Source organism: Musca autumnalis, unplaced genomic scaffold, assembly GCF_047663935.1.
Source record: "Musca autumnalis isolate F117 unplaced genomic scaffold, ASM4766393v1 scaffold_1, whole genome shotgun sequence".
Taxonomy (NCBI): Eukaryota; Metazoa; Arthropoda; class Insecta; order Diptera; family Muscidae; genus Musca; species Musca autumnalis.
Window position 1 is genome coordinate 166,006,164 of NW_027411644.1, and position 26,352 is coordinate 166,032,515.

Genomic DNA, 26,352 nt, shown 5'->3' on the forward strand with positions numbered 1-26,352 from the left:
GATCGCGAACGGAGTACTTGAAAATTTAGAAATAAAAAAAGGTGCCATTAGACTACATGCACTTATTATGCCTTGGTGTCGTTAAAACACTCCTGAAATCGTGGACTCGGATCAAAGGAGAAGATTATTCTTTACAATCTTAGCACATTTCACTGATATCGGAGAAACTAACAGAATTGAAAGTATGTGTTACGAACGAATTCTCGAGAAAACGAATTAGAAAGGTGCAAAGCTACCGTATTTAGACAATTCTTACTATATACTGGACCTTATGCGCTAAAGGTTGTGTTATGTGATGAAAGATACTAACATGTTTTGAAATGATCGGTAGCAATACGAATTCTCCTTGATAAGGAACAAACAGAATCTAACAGTGACTTCGCAGATATTTTATTAAAATCATTTGTCAATGACATGGCAGAACTGTATGATTTGTCCTTCTTGTTCCATACTTCCACGTACTCACCCCCATTACTGTTGATTCAAAATTATTTTGAAGCATCGAAAGTGTAAGCTCATTTTGTTTCGAAAATCACCTTCATAAGATTAAAAAAGAAGTGAAAAAAGCAACAACGTATGTGCTCACATCTACAAAAGGGAAGTAGAGAAAAGCTTAGCCATTGAAAATAATAAAGAATCTGATACACAATTATTCGGGAAGAAAAATTCCTGTGATGCATGTGAATGCTATATATCCGTAAAAACTGATAGTCTTTACTTCAATTTGGATAACAAAAACAATTTTTGTTATGTAGACAAGAAACTTGTCAAAATATCCAAAACTTTAAAAATTAATAACACACCAAATTTTAAAGGCAATATCCTTCAAATCACGCGTCCCCTTTTTTTCAGCCCTTGGATTAAGATCTACGAAACGGAACAGCTTATTTTTGGAGAGGAAATAGATTTTCAAAATTTCTGATATTTCCAATAAGGCAGTAATCTTAAGGAGCACCCTACGCAGCAGAGTTCGGTATTCCCATTAATTCAATAATGGAAAATGTTGGTAAACATGTTGTAACAAAAATATTTTTAATATAGAAAACGTGGGGGATATAAATAGATAATTTTATCATCCAATGCCAACTCTTACGCAAGGTATTTTATTCTATTGACTTAACTGTAGCGTTTGCTTTAAATATTGTATCAGTATACATACATTTAATTTGTTTTAAATTATGCAGAATACTTTTGTTCCCTAGACACAGTGGTTCAGAGTCGTTCTTCTGGTCAAAACTCTGTAACTTCTGAACCGATAGAGATATTTTCATAATTTTTTATCGGGTTTTCAAAAACTATCAAATTCGGCCTAGTAGTTGCAGAAGGATTCACGATCAAAGTTAAATTTGTGAGTTTTTTTTCATATTTTACATTAAAATATGAGTGTTTTGGGATTTTTTTATGCTCCAATCTATTAAAAACCATAACATAAAAACTCATTTATTTGAAATTTTTTTTCATTTGTGTAAAAAAATCTGAAATTCATATGGGAAAACGGTTAGGAAAACACACAGTTTTGTGCATGTAATTTCAGTAAATTTAAAAAAGTGTTAAGCGGACGGAACGGGTCGGGTTCAAAAGTATATTTGGGCTCAAAGAGGACCATTTCAGACATCTTTTTGCTAAAGCGGAAGGAGGTTCCATGTTGTTAGTTCACTAAACTTTGAATTTCACTAAACTGAGGAAATGTAAAATGGCTCACTTTGTGTACACGCTATGGTCATTTATTAAAACTTTTCTTAAAGATAAAAATTCGATCTCCCTAACAAGAAGCAATGAATAAAATATCTGTTATAAGTTCCGAGAAATAGCTATTTCTTTCCCTAGAAATTTGCAAAAATTACGTATTTTTCAAAATAGGGGAAAATTGTCGTCTGTAGGGGCATGCGACGCCCCCACCTTCGAATATTTTGACCTAATAATTTAATATTTTTATTTCCCTTTAATATTTTTGCTTTACTCAGTTTCAATATGATTACAATCAAATCACATATATAATTTAACAATCGGTGACAACAAAAAATTGGGGTTTTGGCCAGGAAAATCGATTTCTCAATCATTGTGCTACGTACATACAATATGGGCCATTATTATATGTGTTCAAAATAAACCAATTTAGAGGCATTAAAAATATAATTTTTACATTGAAAGTTAATGCCAAGAAGCTCCTCCTTGAAATTCAATCATCACTTTTAACTTTAAGTTAAGCGGAACGCTCTAAATCTGTTCTGTAAATCCAAAATATAACAAAAGAAGACTTGTATGACTAAAAATAAAATTAGAAATAATTTTTAAAAATCAGTATTTAAATGGAATAGTTATTAATACGCGAGTTTTTGTAAAATATTTATGTTTTACTTTCTTAAAATTTAAAGATATGAATGATCAAAGTATATACCAACTTCAAGTGGAAATAAAATGCATTAAACAAATCATGGAACGTTTTTTTTTTTAAAGGAATGATGGAAACTCAAGTATCAACACAAGTGTTGATAAAATCACTCACCGAAGAAGTGATTACCCTAAAAAATGAAGAAAGACAGAATAAAGGATCTATTAATTTAGAACAAGAATTAAACTTACTGCCATTGTTGCCCTTTTACTTACTTGATGAATTTAAACATTTTGATGACAAAGTCTTAATAGAAAATGAAGTCAGAGAACAATTGGTAATAATTAATTAATTTAATAGAATTTTTATCACATATTTGGAATATCACTTTACAGAAAATGCTCATCAACCGTGTCTGCGGAAAAGAGATGACTGTATTTGTAAAATTGGCAATTAGAGCTGTTATCAGCGACGAATTGGAAGTTAATTTAACTTGGCGACGTACTCCAAACAAGCCTAGTTTTCAACGATTTTTTACTCTATAATAAGAGGTTTGTTTTTTTTTTTGTGGTATTAAAAACAAAAGTAAAAAATTATCGCTTACAGATATATGCTATATTGAACACCCTAATGCAACCCTATTAGATATAAACAAAGTCTGCCAACAACATTTATTACGCTAGTGACGGAGTAAACAGAAGGAAATTTAAGTCGTTAAAAACAAATATTACTATCGAATAATGTTTCTTCGTATTTTCCACCTGGGAAGGTTTTGCGGATTTTGAAACTATAATGTTCACAGATGAGAAAAAAAAAACAAAAATCGACCGAGCGCTTTTTAAATAAATCGCTATTCAACTTGAAAATTTTTAAGGGTTTTTTAGGTTTTCGCGATTTTGCTTAGATACCGCAACTTCTATCGAAATGGGACTAAAAAAGATTGATACCAGATTGATGTTTATAATATCTTCGTAGTTTTACCGTTATCGAGATATATAAACTCAAATTAGGACAATGGATTGGCTGTATAGCCTCCTTATTTTACAATATCATGACTGCAATTTCCCAACTTTAACTATTATATCTCAAAAATGGTACAACCTAGGAAAAAATTACATCGCCAATTATCACAGCTACAACATATTCTTTAATCCCATTTCGAAAGGATTTGCAGTTTTCAAGCTAAATCCTGAATACATAAGATAAAAATCTGAAAGTTTGATCTGAACCTCTATATCTCAAAATGGTAAAACGTAGAAAAATATCAATCAGCCAATCTTGTACAGAATTTTCACTGCTACAATATTTTCCTTTATCGTTACACCGTGAGTACATTATCGTTACACCACTGATAAAAATTGTTAAGGTCGGACTGTAATAGCCGTTGATTCGATTCAACATTATATGAATAAAATATTTTTGCATCATCCGCATACATAAGGACATTGAAATGTAGTACTACCTTAGGTAAATCGTTTATGAATAACGGAAAAAGTACTATTCCAAGATGACTCCCTTGTGGAACCCCAGAACTTACGTTGTTGCATAACAAAATTACATTACCAAATTTTACTATTTGCGATCTGCCAATTAAGTATGATTTTATTTTGGCTACAGCTTGTTAAAATTACCGCACACATTTCACATTGGCCAACATTTTAAGTGCAGGACAAATCATTATCTGGGAAGATTGTATAATGTCTCATAAACTTGCGCAATTTTATATTTTCTGATAATACTTCCATTCACACATGCCGATGAAAACGATTCTACGTCATCAGCGGTGGGGCTTAAGTATATAGTATAGTTCGTTATTAATATAGTGTTGAATAAAATAATTTTCAAATAAAGTTTTATTTACATTTATTAGGTATACAAAATAAGTTACATTGAGGCCTAAAACTATTTACGAAACATTTTAAATAAATTATATTTTGTTAAACTCTCTTACTGGGCGGCAGGTATGGGCTTCTTGGTGGTATATAACTTCTGGAAGAAGGTGCAGAAGTTGTGACAGGTGTTGGGGCTGCTGTTACCGCTGGGTTATATGAGAAAGCTGATTTTGATGCAAAATCAACAACTGCAGCAGACCTAGGAGCATTATTGATGGATGCACCTGGTAAGATATCGTATTGTGATTGAATAATTCGTTGTGCATTTTCTGCGTCAACTTGGGTGCGATATTTGACAAAGTGCACTTCTGGCTTGTTCTCAGTCGACGACTTAAGTTCCTGAAGTTGATTAACCAAAGAACCAACGTCAGATTGTTTGCTAAGTACATAGATGGCGGTACGATCCTCAGCAGCAGATTTAGCCAATTGCAGGGCAGCTTTTTCAAGACCATGGTTTTCAGGTCCTTTAATAAATATTACACGCAAATTCTTTTTCATTACATTTGCAATTTTTTCGCCGGCATTGGCATCTTCAAATTCATGTTCTGGTGCACTAAACGTATAGAAGGATTTGCTGAATTCCTCTTGAACTGGCTGAGCTGTTTGCTGTGAAAAGGCGCCATTGTCAGAAATGAGACCGCCAACATCGGCAACACCATTAACTTGTGAGACATAATTGTACTGAGCAGTTACAGCGGCTATATAACACATTACCTATAGAATATATGTTAAGGGAAATATGTTTGTATAATTTCAGGACCCATAATCGAAAGTTCACTTACCAAAAATGTACGCATTGTAAACATGAGGTAGGATTCGGTTAAGCTAGAAAAGGTGAGTTGGAACTGACTGCAACGAAACTCCAACAACTGTGATTGCAATTGACTCCATTTACAATATTTATATCAAATGTAATCTTCCATCATCACTTCGAACCGTTTCAGAGTTGCGAAATACAACCGGTAAATCAATACAACGCATCTGAAATCGATATGACATGCTAAGTAGTGACAAAATTAATTTGTGTTACAAATATTACATGAATCTCAAGTGTGAAGTGTTAATGAAACTGTAAATGACCAGTTTTACTAGGCCTGAGCTATAGCTACTCCCATAGCTTGTCGTAAGTGTCAACATGCCGGTGTTTTTGTTTTCGAAACAATGCGTTTTTATGAAATGTATAGCTTCAAAATAATTTGCATTGATTAAATAAAAAAATGTAAAAGAATTCAAATAAACTATCGGTTTTTTGTTTTCATCCTAAAAGTATGTTAGAATTGTTGTATATTAAAATTTAGCAGAAATAACTAAAACCAACATGTAGTGTCTGTATTGTTCATCAAAATTTGACAGATATGGGGTGTTTGGTGGATTAAATACGTGAAATCGGCCGACAATATATATGGGAGCTATATCCAAATCTGAACCGATTTCGATATAAGTTGACACATATTTTTAGACCGCATTCAGTCACACATTCCTAGTTTCATGGAAATTGGACGTATATATGGGAGCTATATCTAAATCTTAACCTATTTCGTTAAAATTTGGCACAACTATTTCTAGGCTAAATTCAGTCATCAATTCCAATTTTCATCGAAATCAGATGTATATAGCGTGTTTGGTGCAGCAAATACGTAAAATCGGCCGAAAATGTATGTATATTTGGGCTATATCCAAATCTAAACCGATTTTTACCAAAAGCCAAAGCGTCCTTCCTATTGCGAAAAAACTATATTCCCCAGTTTTCAGCTGAATCGGGCAATAAGTGCGACCTGTACGTTGCGGACGGACGGTCGGACGGACAGACGGACATGCATAAATCGACTCAGAAAGTGATTCTATACATATCCCTAGAAGGAACTATGGGTCTATCTATTTTCCTGTTAAATACAAATGCACTAAAATGCACTAGCCCATAATACCCCTTACCGCAGTGTGGTGTAAGGTATAAAAATTGTATAAGACAAAATATCAAATTACCTTTAAAAATCGTTTTGGGTGCGGCAACTTTTTCACCGAACGACCTTAAATATGCATTTTTTTGTTATTGGAACAATATTCCCAAAGTGGTACTGATGTGGTATAAACAATTTTTTTTTTTGCCCTAATGGTCTTCCGCAATTATTTCAATGACAAATTTAATATACCATCTAATTGCGGAGGGCATATAAATCGTAGAGCGTATCAACCATTTCAACTATCGAACAGCGTTTTATTAAACAGATGCAGTCTGAATCAATTTCGGTACATTGATATTCGTTGGGGGAGCAAATAACCACCACGGGGAAGAACCAGATCCACGTCATTCCCAAACCAGCACTCCGATATACGCATATATTCACAGTAATTAATTCTTGAACATTGGTAAAATTTTTCAAGCGATGCTCAGAAATCATTTATATAACAGTTTTCTTATTTATGTCCTGACATTGATTTCTCATTCACTGGAGAAGATTAGAGAAACCGTAAGAAATCACTCTAGAAGATTGTTTTCAAATCAATCAGTTTTAACTTTTTCCTACATAACATTGGTATTCTTTCCTTAGCACAGGAAATGCGTCAATTCCTACGGAACACTATGAATCGTTTTTTAATATGCTAAAGATAATGAATTCAATTCGAAACTACACTAAAATAATTTATATCAAAAATGTATAAATTTTGTTCTTGAACTTTTCATAATCTCAACGTGGACATATGTAATTGTTAAAAATACCTGTAATTACTTGAGTAAAAGATCACAATTTACAAATTACACCTAATAATACAGCAAACTTTCTACGTCGTCCTAAATACATCAAATCAAAGAATTAACTACAATGTGCACTTGACCTCTGCAAGGTGATAGCAAACTCATAGAAGGCGTATTTGAACTCACGTGATCAATACCTGTCAGCGAGACGAAGTTCGCCGGGTCCACTAGAAATAATCCAATGTGTCCATTAAATTAAAACAAGTGAGCCAAGGCTATAGTCGAGTCGGGGCCGACTATGTGATACCCTACACCACTACCCCTGTGCATAAGCTTTTGACTGGTAAAATTCAAAATATTTAAATTGGGATAGTTTAGCGCCTTTGGTCTGAATGTCTTCATTAATACAGGTCAATTTTGTTGAAACTCATTTAAGTACATCGTCAGTACAACTTAAATAAAAATGGAAAAAGTGGGATGTACAGCAACCATCAATAGGCTTTTTTCTCTGTGAGACCCCCATCAACCCCCTAAATTACGTGACGATCCTATCAAAATTCCGACCTGTAGTGTGATTGCACAAAAAATGGAAAAAGGGATGCATTACCGACTAAACTAATTGACCACCTACTTTACATCGTTGTAAAGGTGATATTTTCTACTTTCCTTGCCAGGTTTTGCTTTCGATATACCTCTTACAGAAGACAGATATTTGATATTTGCTTTGGAAAAAAACGTTGACTTTTTCCCCAAATAAGTTTTTTGCCCATTCCGACCCCTAAATGTTATCCGACCTATAGCTTGATTACAAGGTTTAGATGGACAGAAAGACGGACATACATAGCCAGATCAGCTCAGCTCGCCGAGACAATCATTTTGGTATATATGTGTTACAAACTTTTTGAGCAAAACCAACTTATAATACCCTCCCCACATAGTGGTGTAGGTTATAATAATTCAAAATTTCGACACATTTTATTTTCTCAAACAAAACAAATCACACATATTCCAATGCTTGTATGTACAGTCTGTCGCAAAAGTTAGTATACACCGTTGAAACCAAAATGTATTAGGGATAAATATCACTATAACTTATTAAAAACAACAAACAATTAGTTTTATTTGATAGACAAGAAAGTTGTCTTCCGTAATAACAATTAAAAGTGAGCAATATTTGCATACATAAGCAAATGTACGGTGTGAATCCAAAAAAGACCAAAATGTATATCGCAAAAGTTAGTATACAACGGAGAATCCCCGTGGGACTGTTTAACAAATTCTTGAAATTTTTAAACAAAAGGAGACTAAATCTGTACTTAAGATCATAAAGAGTATATTAATTGGTTTTAATGACAGTTATAGTACTTATAGTGACAAGTCCAACGTACACTGGATCGTAAAATCCACAAAAATTGCTCATCTACAAATACAACAACTGTAGCGACAAAATTCCGGGTGTTATGTCCTGTTTATGAATTTTAAAGCCATGAAATGCTTAGAAAAGCTCCAAAGTTTCAATATGGGGTGATCTTGATCGAGTTTCCACTTGTCCTGTTTGAAAAAACGGGAATATCTTGAAGGAAACCCATACTTTTGAGGCCGTTGTCCTTTTGAAACATGTAATAATCCTTAATCCTTACACATAAAGACTTTCCTTTTCAGTTAATTTTGTCACAACTTATGTCCCTTTTCACATTCCCACCAAAAATAAACAGTAGGATAACCTCAAGTTCTGGTGTAAGCCCTACAGTGATACTCCACCACCACAGAAAGATATGATAGCTAATTTAAAATTTTAATGCAGAGCTTTCTCTGCTGTTATAACGCATGGATTGTAGCGTGTCACCGCATTACCTTTTTTCTAATATTAATTTAATTTTCTAGACACGACAAACGAAATTTTTGCATTCTTGCAATTGGCGTACAATAATTGTTACTGTTGTTTATATCCGTTTTATTTGATCTCAGTGACATCTATTGGTCGCAATGTTCTTTTGCTATCTCGCCTAAACCTCCTTTATTACCGCTTCTTTGCTCATGAGCAAGCTTATCCGTTTTTAGGTCTGGAAGTGTTGTGCTAGATATTACCATTAACAAGGGTTCTTTGCATAAATTTCCTAGAAACTCGGCCATTTTGTCACCTGCAACCTCAGTGTTTAGTTTGAATCAAAAAGGTTATTCATTCCAAATTCAACTTAATAACCTTTAAAGCAATTTTAATAAATAAAATTACGACATACTCAAGTTTTATTAAACAACAAATGCAAGTGAGTTTTTGAATAAGTATTTGGTGACCTAATTCGCTATTAAATAGTGTTCAATTTCCATAGGTAAATGTTAATCGTTGATTAAAAATTCTGATAAATTCGTGAAATATAAGATCCATCAAACCATTTGAACGCATTACCATTTTTCTCACTTTTAGACGGGTAATATGATCATTTGTAGTTCCCTCATCAATTTTTAATAACCCACTCTTATTTAGATTAATTACTCAATTTAATTGAGCACACCAGCCTCCAACAAATTTTCTAGAGGAACAATTTGGAATTAGAAACCCCACAGCAACATCAGCACCAGAACCTCAGTTCGGTTTGGTTACCTTGTGATACGTGCGTTTTTGGTGTGCAAGCGACAATTATGACATACAAATCACGAATTTGCGAAAGGAAATAATTATAAAGTGAAGAAAATTGTTACGCGATTAATATCATAATACCAAAATCGCCTTTCCACCATCATTTTGTGGATTTTAAACAGGCATAGTGTCAAAAGTTTTATCGAGCAAAATCACTCTAATATTTCCTGAGGTATTGTGGGTGCAAAACCAGCGAACCTGGAGTTCACAGAGGCTTGTGTACGGTAATAAGGAGCTGTGGAAACAAATTATGCTGAGCACAAATTACTATCCAATATATTTGAATAATCAACGCATGTTTGGAATCTCGGCATATCAAGTGTAAATTAGAGGGGTAATTGTCCCTTATGTGAATAAGAATACGCTGCCGCTTAGAATTCATAAAGCTTGAACATAATAATCATCAAAAACCTTAAATCATTAATATAAGTTGGACTTTCTGGTTTGTTAATAGTTTGTGGTACAGTTTCAGTGAAATAGTGAAATCAATACACAATAGTACAGACAAACATAATCAAATAAGAGCCACAAAAGTGTAGCTTAGCATTCCTAGTTCTCCTCCTCCCTCTTTCTATTTTATTTGGAGGCAGTTTACCGCTGTGTATTGATTCCATTACTTCACTGATCATTTGCTGTTATATCTAACAGAGTTTGCCCTATGAATAATTAGGTTAACATTTAAACGAACATACGTACAAAGGTTCCTGTGAATCTCTCTTATTTGCCAACTACATAACAAATAGCAGTGTCAGAGAAACGACACCAACTGAAGTGTAACAGCAGTCAACGCATCGGAAGATCTTTCGACGGCAGCGACGAGCAGAGCTAATGTGAGTAAATTTACATATTAAGATCTCTTATTATACAAACAATTTTGAAAAGCTACAATTGTTGGTTGAGAACAACAGCTGATGCTGTGTGATATTTTAGGAGATTAACATTTAACTTCTTTACCAGTCAAAGTAACGTTAACTATCGAAACATACACTTGACTTCTAGATACATGTCGTTTGTTTATGCAGATACTAAGTTTATCAAATCACGTACAGTGGGGTCCTTTGTATTATTGCAGTTCGTTGATATTTTACTTTTTGCATGCTAGCATAGATAACGTAATTTCCCTCTTATTTAAATTTTTAGGATTACTTAAATTTTTATCATTATATAAAACATATTAAGGATATACATATCTTACACATATTTATACTACCTATTTAAATAATGAATTATATGGCTTCAAAATTATAATGAATTTAAACAAAGATATTTCTTTGAAATCCGGGAATTGTTTTGTATGGTTCATTCAACAATAAATTTGCTCAAAATGAGTTCAATGTAAAACCTTTTCTTGTCTGTTTGAGAATGTGATGGTAAAATGGTCAGCTTGCTGTTTGGGTATTACCAATAATTAATTAACGGAATCTTTAACGAGGTAATAATGGCGGGAGGGCTAGTTAGGTGCAGCACCATCTTTAAAACCTAACGATTTGGAGCATTTCTGATTTTCATTTTCCTCTATATATCCGTCCGATTATCTCCTACTTCCTTGTATAGCACGCAACTATTATCAATTTGTACTGTCGTCAGCTGACACAAGTATCTTTGAGGCAACGAACTCCCCCCATTCCGTCGAGCTATAAGGCCGGAGACTCAGCGTGCTTTGGCTTCGCGAGATACTTGAACCTCATTCACCTAATCCCCATCTTTTAATACCGGCGATATTACAAATTTGGCGCCCAACGTGGGGCGAAACAATTGAAAATATTATATTTTAAAAACCTTTCACCCATGTGTCGCCTTTGGCGTACATGCGTTTATCAATTGTTCTGTCCCTTTCAGATATTTTTCAACTTATCCAACATATGCTTTTCTGTCCTTTTTCATTTATTCGGTATCCCGTTAACGTAAGGATTTTGGATTAGATCGGGACATGATGTCATTCTTTCCAACCCAAGTTTCAGGATCACCCCTATCATGCTATCTCTATTTTCATTGTTGTCATTTTTCGTTGAGTTTGGAATGCAACTTCTGGATAGATATCTGGTGTTGACCACTTTATGAAAAGGCCTTAATGAATATAGTCTACCACGTCGAATCTGTAAGAATTGAAAGCTTTATAGGTTTTCTTTCCAGAACGACCAACTCTTTAATACTCTATACTTTCACGAAATCAGAACATGGCTCAAAATTAACACAGCTGCCATATTTTATCATAACCATTTTCAAACAGACATATACCTGCCTTGTTGTTGGAATATATAAACATATTCTTGCGGTCTTGGACTTCAAAGTGTGAAGCTTGGATCCATAAAACTTCTCTTTTACATATAACATTTAAGATTTTTTGAATTTATTCCCACACATTGGAATTGTTGTAATTACGTTGCAAGTTTTGGGAACACATTAGCTATGGCATTAGTATTCGACAGCAATCCTGAGGGCACTACTGTGGGTGGTGATTCTAATGAATCCAATGTTTGTAATGCCTGTTCGAATCCTATACTTTCCAAATCACAATTGTTTCAAGCAGAGTGTGGTCATTTGTTCCACAAATCCTGTCTTTCGACTGCCATGAAGACAAGGCCTTTCTGTCCGGTATGCAACACCCGGATTAGTTTAGGACCTGCAAGTCCCAGTGGTGGTGGCATGACGACAAGGGCCCAAAAGAAAGGGGCGACACAGAAAACTGGCAGTCAGGATTCAAGGAATTTGGATAACGGATCATCCGCTTCGGGAGCTTCCTCCCACAATGTCAATACTGCCAATGTGGACACAAATGTACAGGTTAAGGAGTTGATACCATCTCTGTTCTCTGCTCATCAAGCACAGATGATGGCTACTATGAGTAATGAGATTTCTCGCACGGTTCAAGCTAGTGTGGAAGCCAATATGTCGAGATTAGGTATTGGCAACAATGCTACTTCTCGGCCTAATACTCTGCCACCGCCAATGCAACGTACACCAATAAGTCAGATGCCCACTCTGTCTGATGTTGAAGAACAGACTCTAAGGGACATGCTTGATATTCAGTCAAATAATCTTTACGATGATAGGCGCAATTCCAATAATGACCAGAACCAATCTACCGCATCCTCACACCCCCAGAATTCCAGAGCCTCTTCGTCCTCGGACCTTTGCTCACGCCCTGATAAGGTTCTACAGATTATCTCCAATTGGAAGATAAAATTCAATGGTGGGAATAGTGGGTTATCAGTAGAGAATTTTATCTACAGAGTAGAGGCCCTGACTTCTCAGACCCTGCAGGCAAATTTTGACATCCTTTGTGGTAATGTCAGCGCCTTATTCGACGGTAAAGCCAATGATTGGTATTGGCGTTACCATCGATCGGTGCCAGCCATCACCTGGTCAGGTCTTTGCCAGGCCCTCCGTTTGCAATTCAAGGATTCACGTACTGATGTTGATATCCGAGAATTGATACGAGATAGGAAGCAGAAGGTGAACGAGTCCTTCGATACCTTCTATGACTCCATAGTGGACTTAACCGATAGGTTGAGTGAGCCCATTTCCGACAAAACTCTTGTTGAGATCCTGCGTAGGAATCTTCTACCAGAGATTCAACACGATATTTTGAATATTGATATCACATCCATTCAGCAGCTTAGAAACACCTGCCGGAAACGGGAGTTTTTTATGCAAGACCTCCGTCGGAGGCATGGAGTGTCTTATTCTAAATCAGTCCCTTTCACTAAGCGAATCGCCGAGGTAAACGTAGAGGAGGATTCATCCTCGGAAACCATCGATAGGTTAAGCGACGAAGTTTCAGCTGTGAGTATTATGTGCTGGAACTGTAACAAACCTGGTCATCGGTACCAAGACTGCTTGGCCGAAAGAACAGTGTTTTGTTATGGTTGTGGTGCATCTAATACCTACAAACCAAACTGCTCTAGATGCCAGCAAAAAAACCGGCAGTTGGGTGCACAGAAAGGTGCACCGAATTGAATAAGGCCAAAGTAACTATTTTACCTAGACCTTCATGTACCCTTCAAACTAACCATTCAATCAATGACCATAAAATCTATCCGTTCAAACCACTTCATGTGCGTCTCAAGGAGTACGAACTAGCCAGGAGTAGGATTTTTAACGAGCCACGAAAACCCACGAGATCTTCTCGTCGCATAAAAATGTACTGGCATAGAATTCACTCTATTAAAAAGAAACTAATTTCCTCTATTTTATCCTCAGTTAATGACGTCAGACCATATGCTCAAGTTTGTCTTTTCGGGAAGAAGTTCTTGGGGCTGTTAGATACCGGGGCCTCAATCAGTTGTATTGGAGCAGATGCTGCCAAGCAGTATCTAGCCTCGGGATCTTCTTATAAAAAATATAGTTCCGCTGTACGCACAGCTGATGGGAACAAACATTCGGTAGAGGGATTCGTGGAGACCAACATCGTTTTTAGAGATATGGAAAAACCCATAACTATATTTATTGTACCAGATTTGGACCGTGACCTATTTTTAGGTATTGATTTTTGGCACATTTTTGATTTACTTCCTCCTGGATTAAGTCCATGTCCAAGCTCGGGGATTCAACCCTATTTGTCTGTAATAGACAATCAGTTACCTTTGACCCCAGCCCAAAGGCAACAATTGTCCCAAACTATTTCTCTGTTTCCGTCTTTTGCTCAGAGAGGACTTGGGAAGACCAATATGTTGTGTCATTCCATAGATACAGGAACCGCCAGTCCTATAAAACAGAGACATTTCCCTGTATCTCCAGCCATAGAAAAGCTCATTTATGAAGAGCTGGATAGAATGCTGGCACTCGGAGTGATTGAGGAGTCAAACAGCGCATGGTCTTCGCCTGTGGTACTTCACCGTAAACCAGGCAAAAACCGTTTATGCTTGGACAGCCGCAAACTGAACTCCGTCACTCTTGGCGATGCATATCCAATGCCCCATATTGAAGGCATCCTTAGCCGACTCCCCAAAGCAGAATTTATAACCACCCTAGACCTCAAGGACGCCTTCTGGCAGATCCCTCTTGACAAGGCATCAAGGGAGAAGACTGCATTTTCTGTTCCTGGGCGTCCCCTTTATCATTTTACAGTTATGCCATTTGGGCTATGTAATGCCCCCCAAACCATGTCAAGGTTAATGGACAAGGTGATACCCCCCGCGCTCAGGGCAGAAGTGTTCGTGTACCTTGATGACCTTTTGATTATTTCGGATACATTTGTTCGACATCTTGAGGTTCTAGGGTGTGTTGCTAGGAGGATCAGTGACTCGGGCTTGACCATAAACATCGAGAAAAGTCATTTTTGCGTTCCAGAGGTAAAGTACCTAGGACACGTAGTGGGGAAAGGTGTTATTAGAACAGACCCTGATAAGGTCTCTGCCATCACCGAATTTCCGGTTCCTCGTTCTGTGAAACAGGTACAGAGATTTTTAGGTATGACTGGGTGGTACCGAAAGTTTATCAAAGACTATGCGACTATAGCCACGCCTTTAACTGATTTGCTTCAAGCTAAACGTAAATTTTTATGGTCCGATGAGACCCAAAAGTCATTTGAAGTTTTAAAGTCCAGACTGAGTATGGCCCCTGTTTTACATAGCCCTGATTTTTCGCAACCGTTTTATATACATTGCGATGCCAGTAAAACAGGAATAGGAAGTGTATTGGTCCAAAAGGATGCGGAGGGTGAAGAAGTTCCTATCGCATTTATGTCGAAGAAACTGAACAAAGCCCAACGCAACTATTCAGTGACCGAACAAGAATGCTTAGCAGCAATGCTAAGCATCAAAAAGTTCAGAGCATATGTCGAGGGACAACAGTTCACTGTAATTACGGATCATGCGTCGTTAAAGTGGCTGATGTCCCAGACAGATCTGAGTACTCGGCTAGCTCGGTGGGCTTTAAAACTTCAAGCCTACAAGTTCGATATTCAACACAGGCGTGGCTCTATGAACACAGTTCCAGATACTCTTTCGCGTACGCACACCGAGGATGTATCATCGTTGCACTTAGGAACTCTGACTAACTTCGAATCCGATTCAGGATTTTTCATAGATTTGGATTCTCCCAGTTTTCGTTCCCCTGAATATCTAGAACTCCTTGAAAAGATAGGAAAAAACTTAGAAAGCATGCCTGACCTTAAGATTATGGACGGTTTCTTGTACAGAAGAACGGAACATGCCACAGGGGAGCAATTGCATGATGACCTTGTTTGGAAGCTGTGGATTCCACAGGAACTGGTCCCAGATCTCCTTAAAAAAGCCCATGACGTTCCAACCGCTGCTCATGGTGGCATAAATAAAACCATGCAACGAATTCGGAAATATTATTTTTGGCCGAGTCTAGTTGCTGATGTTAAAAAATATGTAAACGATTGCGAAGTGTGCAAAAGCACAAAACATCCGAATCGTGTTCAAAGGCCTCCTATGGGACAAATGACGGAAACCAAAAGGTTTCTACAAAGAATCTATGTGGACTTTTTGGGCCCATATCCCCGCTCGCGTTCGGGGAATATCGGCATATTCATTATCGTTGACCATTTTAGTAAGTTTCCATTTATTAAACCCGTTAAAAAATTCTCCGCAGATATAATTGTTAAATACCTTGAGAGCGAAATATTCCATACGTTCGGAGTACCCGAAACTATTGTTTCGGACAACGGATCGCAATTCCGATCTAAAGAGTTTAATAACTTACTAAAACGATTCAATATCTCCCATCTATATACAGCTGTTCACTCTCCCCAGGCCAATGCCTCGGAGAGAGTGAATCGTTCCATTCTGTCGGCAATCAAGTCTTACGTCAAACCGGACCAGCGAAATTGGGATGAATCGCTTAGCGCAATTGGTTGTGCACTTCGGTCTGCAACGCATTCATCCATTGGTACATCTCCCTACTACCTAGCATTTGGTCAAAACATGATCACCAATGCATCTACATATTCCTTGCTAAAGGAACTTGAAATGCTGGAGGATAGATCTGTACGATTCAGTAGAGACGATTCTTTACAGATCGTAGGGAAGAAGGCTGCCGAGTGCATGAAGAAACAATTCGAACGAAATGAGAGAAATTACAACTTGCGGTCTCGAGATGTATCTTATTCTGTGGGCCAGGAGGTTTACCGCAGAAACTTCAAGCAGAGCAACTTCGAGCAGGGGTATAATTCGAAGTTAGCTCCAACTTTTTTAAAGTCTCGGGTTCGTAAAAAGATCGGCAACTCGTATTACGAGCTCGAGGACTTGAAGGGTAACCTGGTTGGCACATACCACGCCAAGGATATCAGGCAATGATGGTTATGTTGGAATCAGCTTTGGGATTCGTTTCTCACCCCAAAGGCTGATCTTCTGGTGGGGGAGTTGTAGCGTGTCACCGCATTACCTTTTTTCTAATATTAATTTAATTTTCTAGACACGACAAACGAAATTTTTGCATTCTTGCAATTGGCGTACAATAATTGTTACTGTTGTTTATATCCGTTTTATTTGATCTCAGTGACATCTATTGGTCGCAATGTTCTTTTGCTATCTCGCCTAAACCTCCTTTATTACCGCTTCTTTGCTCATGAGCAAGCTTATCCGTTTTTAGGTCTGGAAGTGTTGTGCTAGATATTACCATTAACAAGGGTTCTTTGCATAAATTTCCTAGAAACTCGGCCATTTTGTCACCTGCAACCTCAGTGTTTAGTTTGAATCAAAAAGGTTATTCATTCCAAATTCAACTTAATAACCTTTAAAGCAATTTTAATAAATAAAATTACGACATACTCAAGTTTTATTAAACAACAAATGCAAGTGAGTTTTTGAATAAGTATTTGGTGACCTAATTCGCTATTAAATAGTGTTCAATTTCCATAGGTAAATGTTAATCGTTGATTAAAAATTCTGATAAATTCGTGAAATATAAGATCCATCAAACCATTTGAACGCATTACCATTTTTCTCACTTTTAGACGGGTAATATGATCATTTGTAGTTCCCTCATCAATTTTTAATAACCCACTCTTATTTAGATTAATTACTCAATTTAATTGAGCACACCAGCCTCCAACAAATTTTCTAGAGGAACAATTTGGAATTAGAAACCCCACAGCAACATCAGCACCAGAACCTCAGTTCGGTTTGGTTACCTTGTGATACGTGCGTTTTTGGTGTGCAAGCGACAATTATGACATACAAATCACGAATTTGCGAAAGGAAATAATTATAAAGTGAAGAAAATTGTTACGCGATTAATATCATAATACCAAAATCGCCTTTCCACCATCATTTTGTGGATTTTAAACAGGCATAGTGTCAAAAGTTTTATCGAGCAAAATCACTCTAATATTTCCTGAGGTATTGTGGGTGCAAAACCAGCGAACCTGGAGTTCACAGAGGCTTGTGTACGGTAATAAGGAGCTGTGGAAACAAATTATGCTGAGCACAAATTACTATCCAATATATTTGAATAATCAACGCATGTTTGGAATCTCGGCATATCAAGTGTAAATTAGAGGGGTAATTGTCCCTTATGTGAATAAGAATACGCTGCCGCTTAGAATTCATAAAGCTTGAACATAATAATCATCAAAAACCTTAAATCATTAATATAAGTTGGACTTTCTGGTTTGTTAATAGTTTGTGGTACAGTTTCAGTGAAATAGTGAAATCAATACACAATAGTACAGACAAACATAATCAAATAAGAGCCACAAAAGTGTAGCTTAGCATTCCTAGTTCTCCTCCTCCCTCTTTCTATTTTATTTGGAGGCAGTTTACCGCTGTGTATTGATTCCATTACTTCACTGATCATTTGCTGTTATATCTAACAGAGTTTGCCCTATGAATAATTAGGTTAACATTTAAACGAACATACGTACAAAGGTTCCTGTGAATCTCTCTTATTTGCCAACTACATAACAAATAGCAGTGTCAGAGAAACGACACCAACTGAAGTGTAACAGCAGTCAACGCATCGGAAGATCTTTCGACGGCAGCGACGAGCAGAGCTAATGTGAGTAAATTTACATATTAAGATCTCTTATTATACAAACAATTTTGAAAAGCTACAATTGTTGGTTGAGAACAACAGCTGATGCTGTGTGATATTTTAGGAGATTAACATTTAACTTCTTTACCAGTCAAAGTAACGTTAACTATCGAAACATACACTTGACTTCTAGATACATGTCGTTTGTTTATGCAGATACTAAGTTTATCAAATCACGTACAGTGGGGTCCTTTGTATTATTGCAGTTCGTTGATATTTTACTTTTTGCATGCTAGCATAGATAACGTAATTTCCCTCTTATTTAAATTTTTAGGATTACTTAAATTTTTATCATTATATAAAACATATTAAGGATATACATATCTTACACATATTTATACTACCTATTTAAATAATGAATTATATGGCTTCAAAATTATAATGAATTTAAACAAAGATATTTCTTTGAAATCCGGGAATTGTTTTGTATGGTTCATTCAACAATAAATTTGCTCAAAATGAGTTCAATGTAAAACCTTTTCTTGTCTGTTTGAGAATGTGATGGTAAAATGGTCAGCTTGCTGTTTGGGTATTACCAATAATTAATTAACGGAATCTTTAACGAGGTAATAATGGCGGGAGGGCTAGTTAGGTGCAGCACCATCTTTAAAACCTAACGATTTGGAGCATTTCTGATTTTCATTTTCCTCTATATATCCGTCCGATTATCTCCTACTTCCTTGTATAGCACGCAACTATTATCAATTTGTACTGTCGTCAGCTGACACAAGTATCTTTGAGGCAACGAACTCCCCCCATTCCGTCGAGCTATAAGGCCGGAGACTCAGCGTGCTTTGGCTTCGCGAGATACTTGAACCTCATTCACCTAATCCCCATCTTTTAATACCGGCGATATTACAGGATTGTGCAAAAACGTTCTGAAAAGCTGTGTTCGCTTCACTTAGGACCAAAAACAACTAAATGGATCAGTTAGAAGTAGTTCATTAGACATTAGTAGTACATTAGACACTAAGGACACGAAAAGAATGTCCGATACTGCTAAAAGGCCGATAGGACAGTATAACTGTAGGGCTTACAACGGAACTTGAGGTTCTCCTACTATTTTCTTTTGGTGAAAATATGAAAAGGGGCAACATTTGTGAGAAAATTAATTCAAAACGAATGTCCTTATGTGTAAGGATTAAGGATTATTACATGTTTCAAAAGGACAATGGCCTCAAAAGTATGGGTTTCCTTCAAGAAACTCCCATTTTTTCCAAACAGGACAAGTCGAACCTCGATCACGATCACCCCATATTAAAACTTCAGAGCTTTTCTGAGCATTTCATGGCTTTAGAATTCATAAACAGGACATAACATTCGGAATTTTGTCGCTACAGTTGTTGTATTTGTAGATGACCAATTTTTGTGGATTTTATGATCCAGTGTACGTTGGACTTGTCACTATAAGTACTATGACTGCCATTAAAACCAATTAATATACGCTTTATGATCTTAAATACAGATTTAGTTTCATTTTGTTCAAAAATATCAAGAATTTTTTACACAGTTTCACGAGGATTCTCCGTTGTATACTAACTTTTGCGACATAAATTTTGGTCTTTTTGGGAATCGAACCGTACATTTGCTAATGTATGCAAATATTGCGCACTTTTAATTGTTATTACGGAAGACAACCTTCTTGTCTATCAAATAAAAGTAATTGTTTGTTGTTTTCAATAAGTTATAGTGATATTTATCCCTAATACATTTTGGTTTCAACGGTGTATACTAACTTTTGCGACAGACTGTATATGTGGATTTTGTTTTTATTTCTCATTTGGCTCTCATTTATGGAACATAGTTGTACAAATTAGAGTTGGGCGCGTGTCGTGCCGTGAGTAGTGCGTGTTCGTGCCTTCTCGAAAAACGCCGTGTTTGTGCGTGTCGTGCCGAAATACATTTTTGGCCGTGCGTGATCGTGTTTTTTTGTTCGACACGGTTTTGCACGACACGACTAAACACGATCTGCACCATGTGACACGATCGTGCTAAATTTTTAGAAGTCGTGCAAGAGACCATATAGAGAGACCATATAAAACACGAACATCGAACAAAAATATAAAACCGACCAAAAAATGCCTAAAATTATGTGCTTCGTTTGGAGAGGCCAGAGTATGAGTAAAAAAGATGATGTTTGTTTGCAATTTGTTTTGTTCATGAGAGAAGCAAACATTAAAACTACCAAGAGGGTTAACGCAATATACTCTCTTTGCAAATCAGATGTTTATCTGACTGTATTATCTGTTATGGATGATGTTATTGAAAAACACCCTAAAGCTAAACAATAAATTGTCGAAAATGTTAAAACAAGATATAAGAGCACGTTGCTTGAGATCATATCAGCAAAAATATCTAAAATCGTCTTTTCCATTTCAAAAAAATCAAAAAAAAATTTTGATACTACATCTATGATTTTTGGTACATAGATTAAGAAAAAAATCGTCATTCCAAATCTGTGTTCGTTATCAACTTTGATCGTTGCGCGCAAAAGATATGACCGTTTTAATTATGCTAATTAGAAAAAATTCTAAAAAAATCGCGGCTTAATATACTAAGCTCTTATATCCTATTATCGTTAACTGAATTCGCACCCTTTGCGATGATGCAAAAAAATTCGAAAAGTTTCAATGGATTCGCGAAAAATTAAATTTGTTAAATAATTTTACGTATTTACAAACATTTTTTTGAAACAATAGCGCTTATACTTACAAAAAATATATAAAAAATTATAGCAGCATCCAGACATTGTGAGGAACAAAATGAAACCCAAGTCGTGAAGTTTGGAGCTATAGTATTCATGTTATTTGCAAAAATACAAAGAAAATATGACGAAAAAAATAAAAATCATGTTATTCTAATTTTATTTTTTTATGGTTTTATAGGAAAGTTTGAAGAAAAAATGTTTGAGTTCTTCGTCATTTTCGTCCAAATTTCACGCAATAATGTAGATATTCCGTTGCAAAAAATTTTTCGCTTATAGTTTTCCTATTGGCGAATATTTTTAGAACATTATATTAAATCACAAGGAATTCTAATTGTGGCAAAACATTAAAATAATGTTATATTGAATATTAAAACATTTGAAACGCATATAAACCGCGTAATAGTGAAAATGACATGATGCGCATCCGATTTTCCAACACAGCGAATCAATACCTTTTATTTGGTGTACAGTTTGTGAAATTCTATTTGGCGGCCATGATGTAGCGCCTTTTGCATATTAGGGCGCAAAATACAGTTAGATGGTCATAATTTCCACGAAATTCATTTACATTTTATGCGCATCCGATTTCGATGGTAACCTTTAAAAAATACGTAATTTGATGTCGTTTCATTGCGATCCATCAAGAACCGTGGATGTAGCATCGCACTTAATTTGTAGAAAAAATCAATTGTATCTCCGGATTAGCAATAGTTTTGAAATATATGTTTTCGTACATTTTAAACAGGCATATAGCTCTATTTATTACAGTAAAAATTACGCTTACAAAACGCGTTGCAATGCGCGCAATTTTCAAAAACATTTTTTGCAGATTTTCGAAATTTGAGGGGTATCATATCCGCCGATCTAGTGGACGGATTTGGACGCATCATGGCTTATTAGATTCAGAACGTAAAAAAACTATGTTTACGCGGGTTTCACAGACAATTTAATGGTAGTTGCAAATTTTGAATCAAAAAACAGGTTTTTTATAAAAATTTACGCACAAAAATTTCGACTTTAAGCTGAGATTGTTGTGAACCTTTGAAGGCTACAAGCCCGAGTTATACATCAAAAAATGCGTAATCGCGAGTACTACAATCTCATGATCAGTTTTTGAACGAGTACAGTTGCGCGTCCCGATTAGAGCAAAAATTCAAAAAACCCAATTTTTCAGTCTTCAAAATGTCAGCATCCGTTAGAGATTGATGCAGTGGTTATATTAAAAAATCATACATTAGAAACTTCATCTCTGACGTGTATTCTTTAACTTCTTCTTTGAACATTATGCTCAAAATTGTATCGTTAAGCCTCTAATTGAAAATTGACTTAAAAAAACTCGTTTCCTTCAACGATTTTTTCCTATTTTTTTACATTAATATGACCACAGCTTCCGCTCAAATTATAATTTTAAGAAATCCATCGGTGAATCGTGCTAAAACAGTTTATTTTACCTAAATGCGTTCAAAAGTTATGATATATTACAACAATTCGCGAGTTACAATACCCGATACCTCAGTTTCAACATAAGTAAATTTTCTACAAAAAGGGCGATATACCAAGTCTAGAATGAGTATTTTCCTACAAAAGAATGAGTTGGATCGTATATCTGACTTAAGGTTTGCTAGAACCACTATTGGGTTTTCATAAAATATTCAAAGAGTGTTCCGAAAAATTAAGCTCGGAAAAGTACCCTACTATGCACGTCATTGCCCTTTGGTCTAAAAACTTTTGAAAGTCTGCTCAATTGATACCATTGATTCAATTCATAAAAGAATTGAAAGCTAAAACTAAACAATCATTTCTTAAACGATTTGTATCAACAATGGCATATCTTATGATTTATTTCCGCCGTCTAAGGAGACGAATATTTTATTAGCTAATTTAAAAGCAATGTTATTTGATATATGTATAAAGTGAGAACATAGAGTTTTCTAATGATGAACAGCAAATTGCAATGCCACATTTATACGAATTTTCAGAGTTTTTGGATCAAAATGGCAAAAAGACGAAAAATGAAAAAGTCTCCAATTGATACAGAAATTGATACATATTATCGAGTGCCATATCTAGCCAGACTAATGTTTTAAACTTTTGGAAACAGTCTAATCTAAAATATTTAAAAAAAACTAGCCCGGAAATTTTTGACTATACCCGTCAGCTCAACAACGAGCGGGAGATTTTTCCACATATGAAAATATTCACAACGAAAGACGTACTAGACTTTTTAGTTCTATCTTGGACAAAATAATGTTTTTAAATAAGAATATAAATTAAATAAGATTAGAAAAATTAGAAGTATATATGGGGATTTCTGAGTGAAATCGGACAATTTTTCTATAAGAGGTTTTTTATTGCCTTTATTTTTTGCTGATCATCAACAAAACATTTCAGTATATTTTCTGATTTTTTTCGACCAACGGCTCTAGGGATTTCGCGCCTTGAAAAGGTCGAACTCTATGAAAACTATATGCAAAGAAATACTCATAACTTCTTTAATATTGGTCCAATTTTCAAAAATCTATTTTAACAAAAATAGTGACCTGTAAATGTAAAAATTCGATTTTTTTTTAAAAAATGGACCGATTTTTGCCCAAAAATCGGCAAAAAAAAATTAAAAAAATCTGTCTCCCTTGAAGACAAGGTTTTTATGTATTTAATAAGCTCACCAAAATATACGAAGATCGATCTATCCGTTTTCGAGCTATCGTTGGCAACGAAATGGCATTTCGAGAAAATTGCGTTTTAAGTTTTTATTTCGGCTTACATGAAAAATGTATTTTTGGTAAAATTACAAGGAGTCATCTATTCCTGGTCCATACAGGAGCTTTTCCGCCGACGATGCAAATTGTAAAATGGAAATTTGGTGTTGCCTTCGCAACATTCTTACTTCACGAGTGCACTCGGGCGCACGTCTCTCTGCCAGTGCAATTCGTGCTTGGTCGATTTTTTTTAACATACTTTTGTACGTTTTGTCCACAGCTCACTCCGATCGAGCTCAAATAAAATAAAAATCATTTTGTATCTTCGTAAAAAGACCAATCGCAATGTAAGCTACTAAATTTACAACGAGTGTTCCACTTGAAAGGGGTTTGCGGCAAATTTTCCAAATAAGTTGATTGAAGCTTTCGTTGCTATTTTGATTGAAGCCGCCGACGCATCTTTCAAGTAAAGACTCTTTACTTAGATCGCTTATATAGGTCTAATAGCATCCAAAACATTTGATGGAAGTGGTCTATAATCGTGTATGAAAACCTCTTTTCTTGCAAAAGGTAGCCATTGTGAGGTACATTAAAGTTATGCAAAAAGAAGTGGTATAATAAACCAATAAAGTACGCCTGAACAATTTTGCTCCGATCGACTTGACTTTTTTGCGGCACACTCTATACTACTGTACTTCATAAGCCAATATTTTTTTTCGATTTTTTAAAAATTTACAAGTAAGGATAACCCCTTAAATCGCGAAAATTGAACCCAATTGTCACAGTGGACAAATCTATTCTATTTTTTATTTAATACAACAAAACATACAAAAAAAAACAGATTTTTTCAAATTGGTCCAATATTAAAGATGTTATGAGTATTTCTTTGCATATAGTTTTCACAGAATTCGACTTTTTCAAGGCGCGATACCCCTGGTGCCGTTGGTCGAAAAAAATCAGAAAATATACTGAAATGTTTTGTTGATGATCAGCATCACCACAGCAAAAAATAAAGGAAATCAAAAACCTCATTTTGAAAAAGTGTCCGATTTCACTCAGAAAACCCCATATGAATTTTTTGAATAAATAAATGTACACCTATATCGATTTCTCTTTTGTTGTAATTTCGTGCGTGAGTATGCGTGTTCGTGCCTTCTCGAAAAACGTCGTGTTTGTAGGTGAATGTGCATTACAATTTTGGTCCGTGTTCGTGCATGTTCGTGCCTAATTTTTTAAGCACGCGCCCATCTCTAGTACAAATGTACATTAAAATTAGTAGTATTTCGCATGGGATACGTAACGGCAGTCGTACGATAGTTTGCGAAATACATTAACGCATTTCTTACGGAAGTGAGTGACTGCTTTCCTTTCGTACGGGTTATCGTGCGACATACGTAAACAGGCTGTTCAAAATTTCTGCGGGGAAGGTTCGGAGCACCAACGACGACTAAAATTATATTTCGGCCATTTCGACCTTCAAAATCAATAGGTACCGTTGTATGGGGGCTATATCAAAACGAGAACCTATACCAACAATTCTCTGCATTATTATTACATACCAAATTCCAAACTCACTAGCAGTAAGAGAAACTTTTGTTCCAAATTATAAAGGTCTATCTTAAATATTGCCTGCTGTATCTTGATTCCAACAGACAATTTTATGCGTATGTAGAGAATCGCACCTCGAACACATTTTGTGAGTTACCGACAAAAATCTGTTAAATTAAAACGCAAAAAAATTCAAATAAATGTTGACAACACTGTAGCTATTTCGCCCCCGAAGAGGGTTAATTTAATTACTTGAGCTTAAATCTTAAAATCTTAAAAATCTTATGAGGACGAGAAGATATTACCATAAATTCATACTGCGCGAAATATCGAAATATATCTTAAAGTCCGGTCAAAATAGACATGCGTATAAGGGGGAAATAGCAAAAATTCCCACAAAGCTGAATTTTGGTGGAGAGCTAAGGTTGGCCATTAGAAGTAACGTCCTAAAAGTCCCCATCGATCCCAATTGTGCAAAACAAGTTATTCGGGGTCAAAGGTCATTTTTGGAGGCATTATTCAGTTTTTTTTAAATTTTTCTCAAAAACGGTAAGACTTAGCAAAAGCCAGCTAAAGTAAAAGTTGTAGATTTAATAATTGTCTAAAAGAGTGGTCTTTAGGGTTCTTAAAAAAGACTTACCATATTCGAGATATCGCGATCTAAAGGTCAAATAAAAAATTAGCCGCCTAAGTACATTTTGAGGCGAACCGGTTAAAGTAACGACACTATGTGTTAGATACTTCCGTAAGCTTTCAAACGATATCCACTTTGCAGTAATCGGTTCAGTAGAACCGGGTCTAACCCTGTTTTTAAATTTGGCCTTTCTGGTCGAATAAC

At 35.7% G+C, this 26,352-nt stretch overlaps 1 protein-coding gene and 1 long non-coding RNA gene across 3 annotated transcripts; one reads left to right on the forward strand and one right to left on the reverse strand.

Annotated features, from left to right (window-relative positions):
• Positions 1–4,269: 4,269 nt before the first annotated feature.
• On the reverse strand, positions 4,270–5,021 carry LOC141390941 (uncharacterized). Its single transcript, XM_073963870.1, has 2 exons — positions 5,007–5,021; positions 4,270–4,938 (listed from the first exon to the last, which is right to left on the reverse strand). The coding sequence occupies exons 1-2, from the start codon at positions 5,019–5,021 to the stop codon at positions 4,270–4,272; spliced, it is 684 nt and encodes a 227-aa protein (XP_073819971.1).
• Positions 5,022–9,287: 4,266 nt separating this feature from the next.
• On the forward strand, positions 9,288–11,475 carry LOC141390942 (uncharacterized). Of its 2 annotated transcripts, XR_012409527.1 has the most exons (4): positions 9,288–9,348; positions 9,405–9,891; positions 10,228–10,387; positions 10,557–11,475. It is a non-coding gene; the product is annotated as an uncharacterized lncRNA (long non-coding RNA). The 2 variants fall into 2 exon arrangements; XR_012409526.1 differs by having other exon boundaries at positions 9,299–9,891.
• The last annotated feature ends 14,877 nt before the right edge of the window (positions 11,476–26,352 follow it).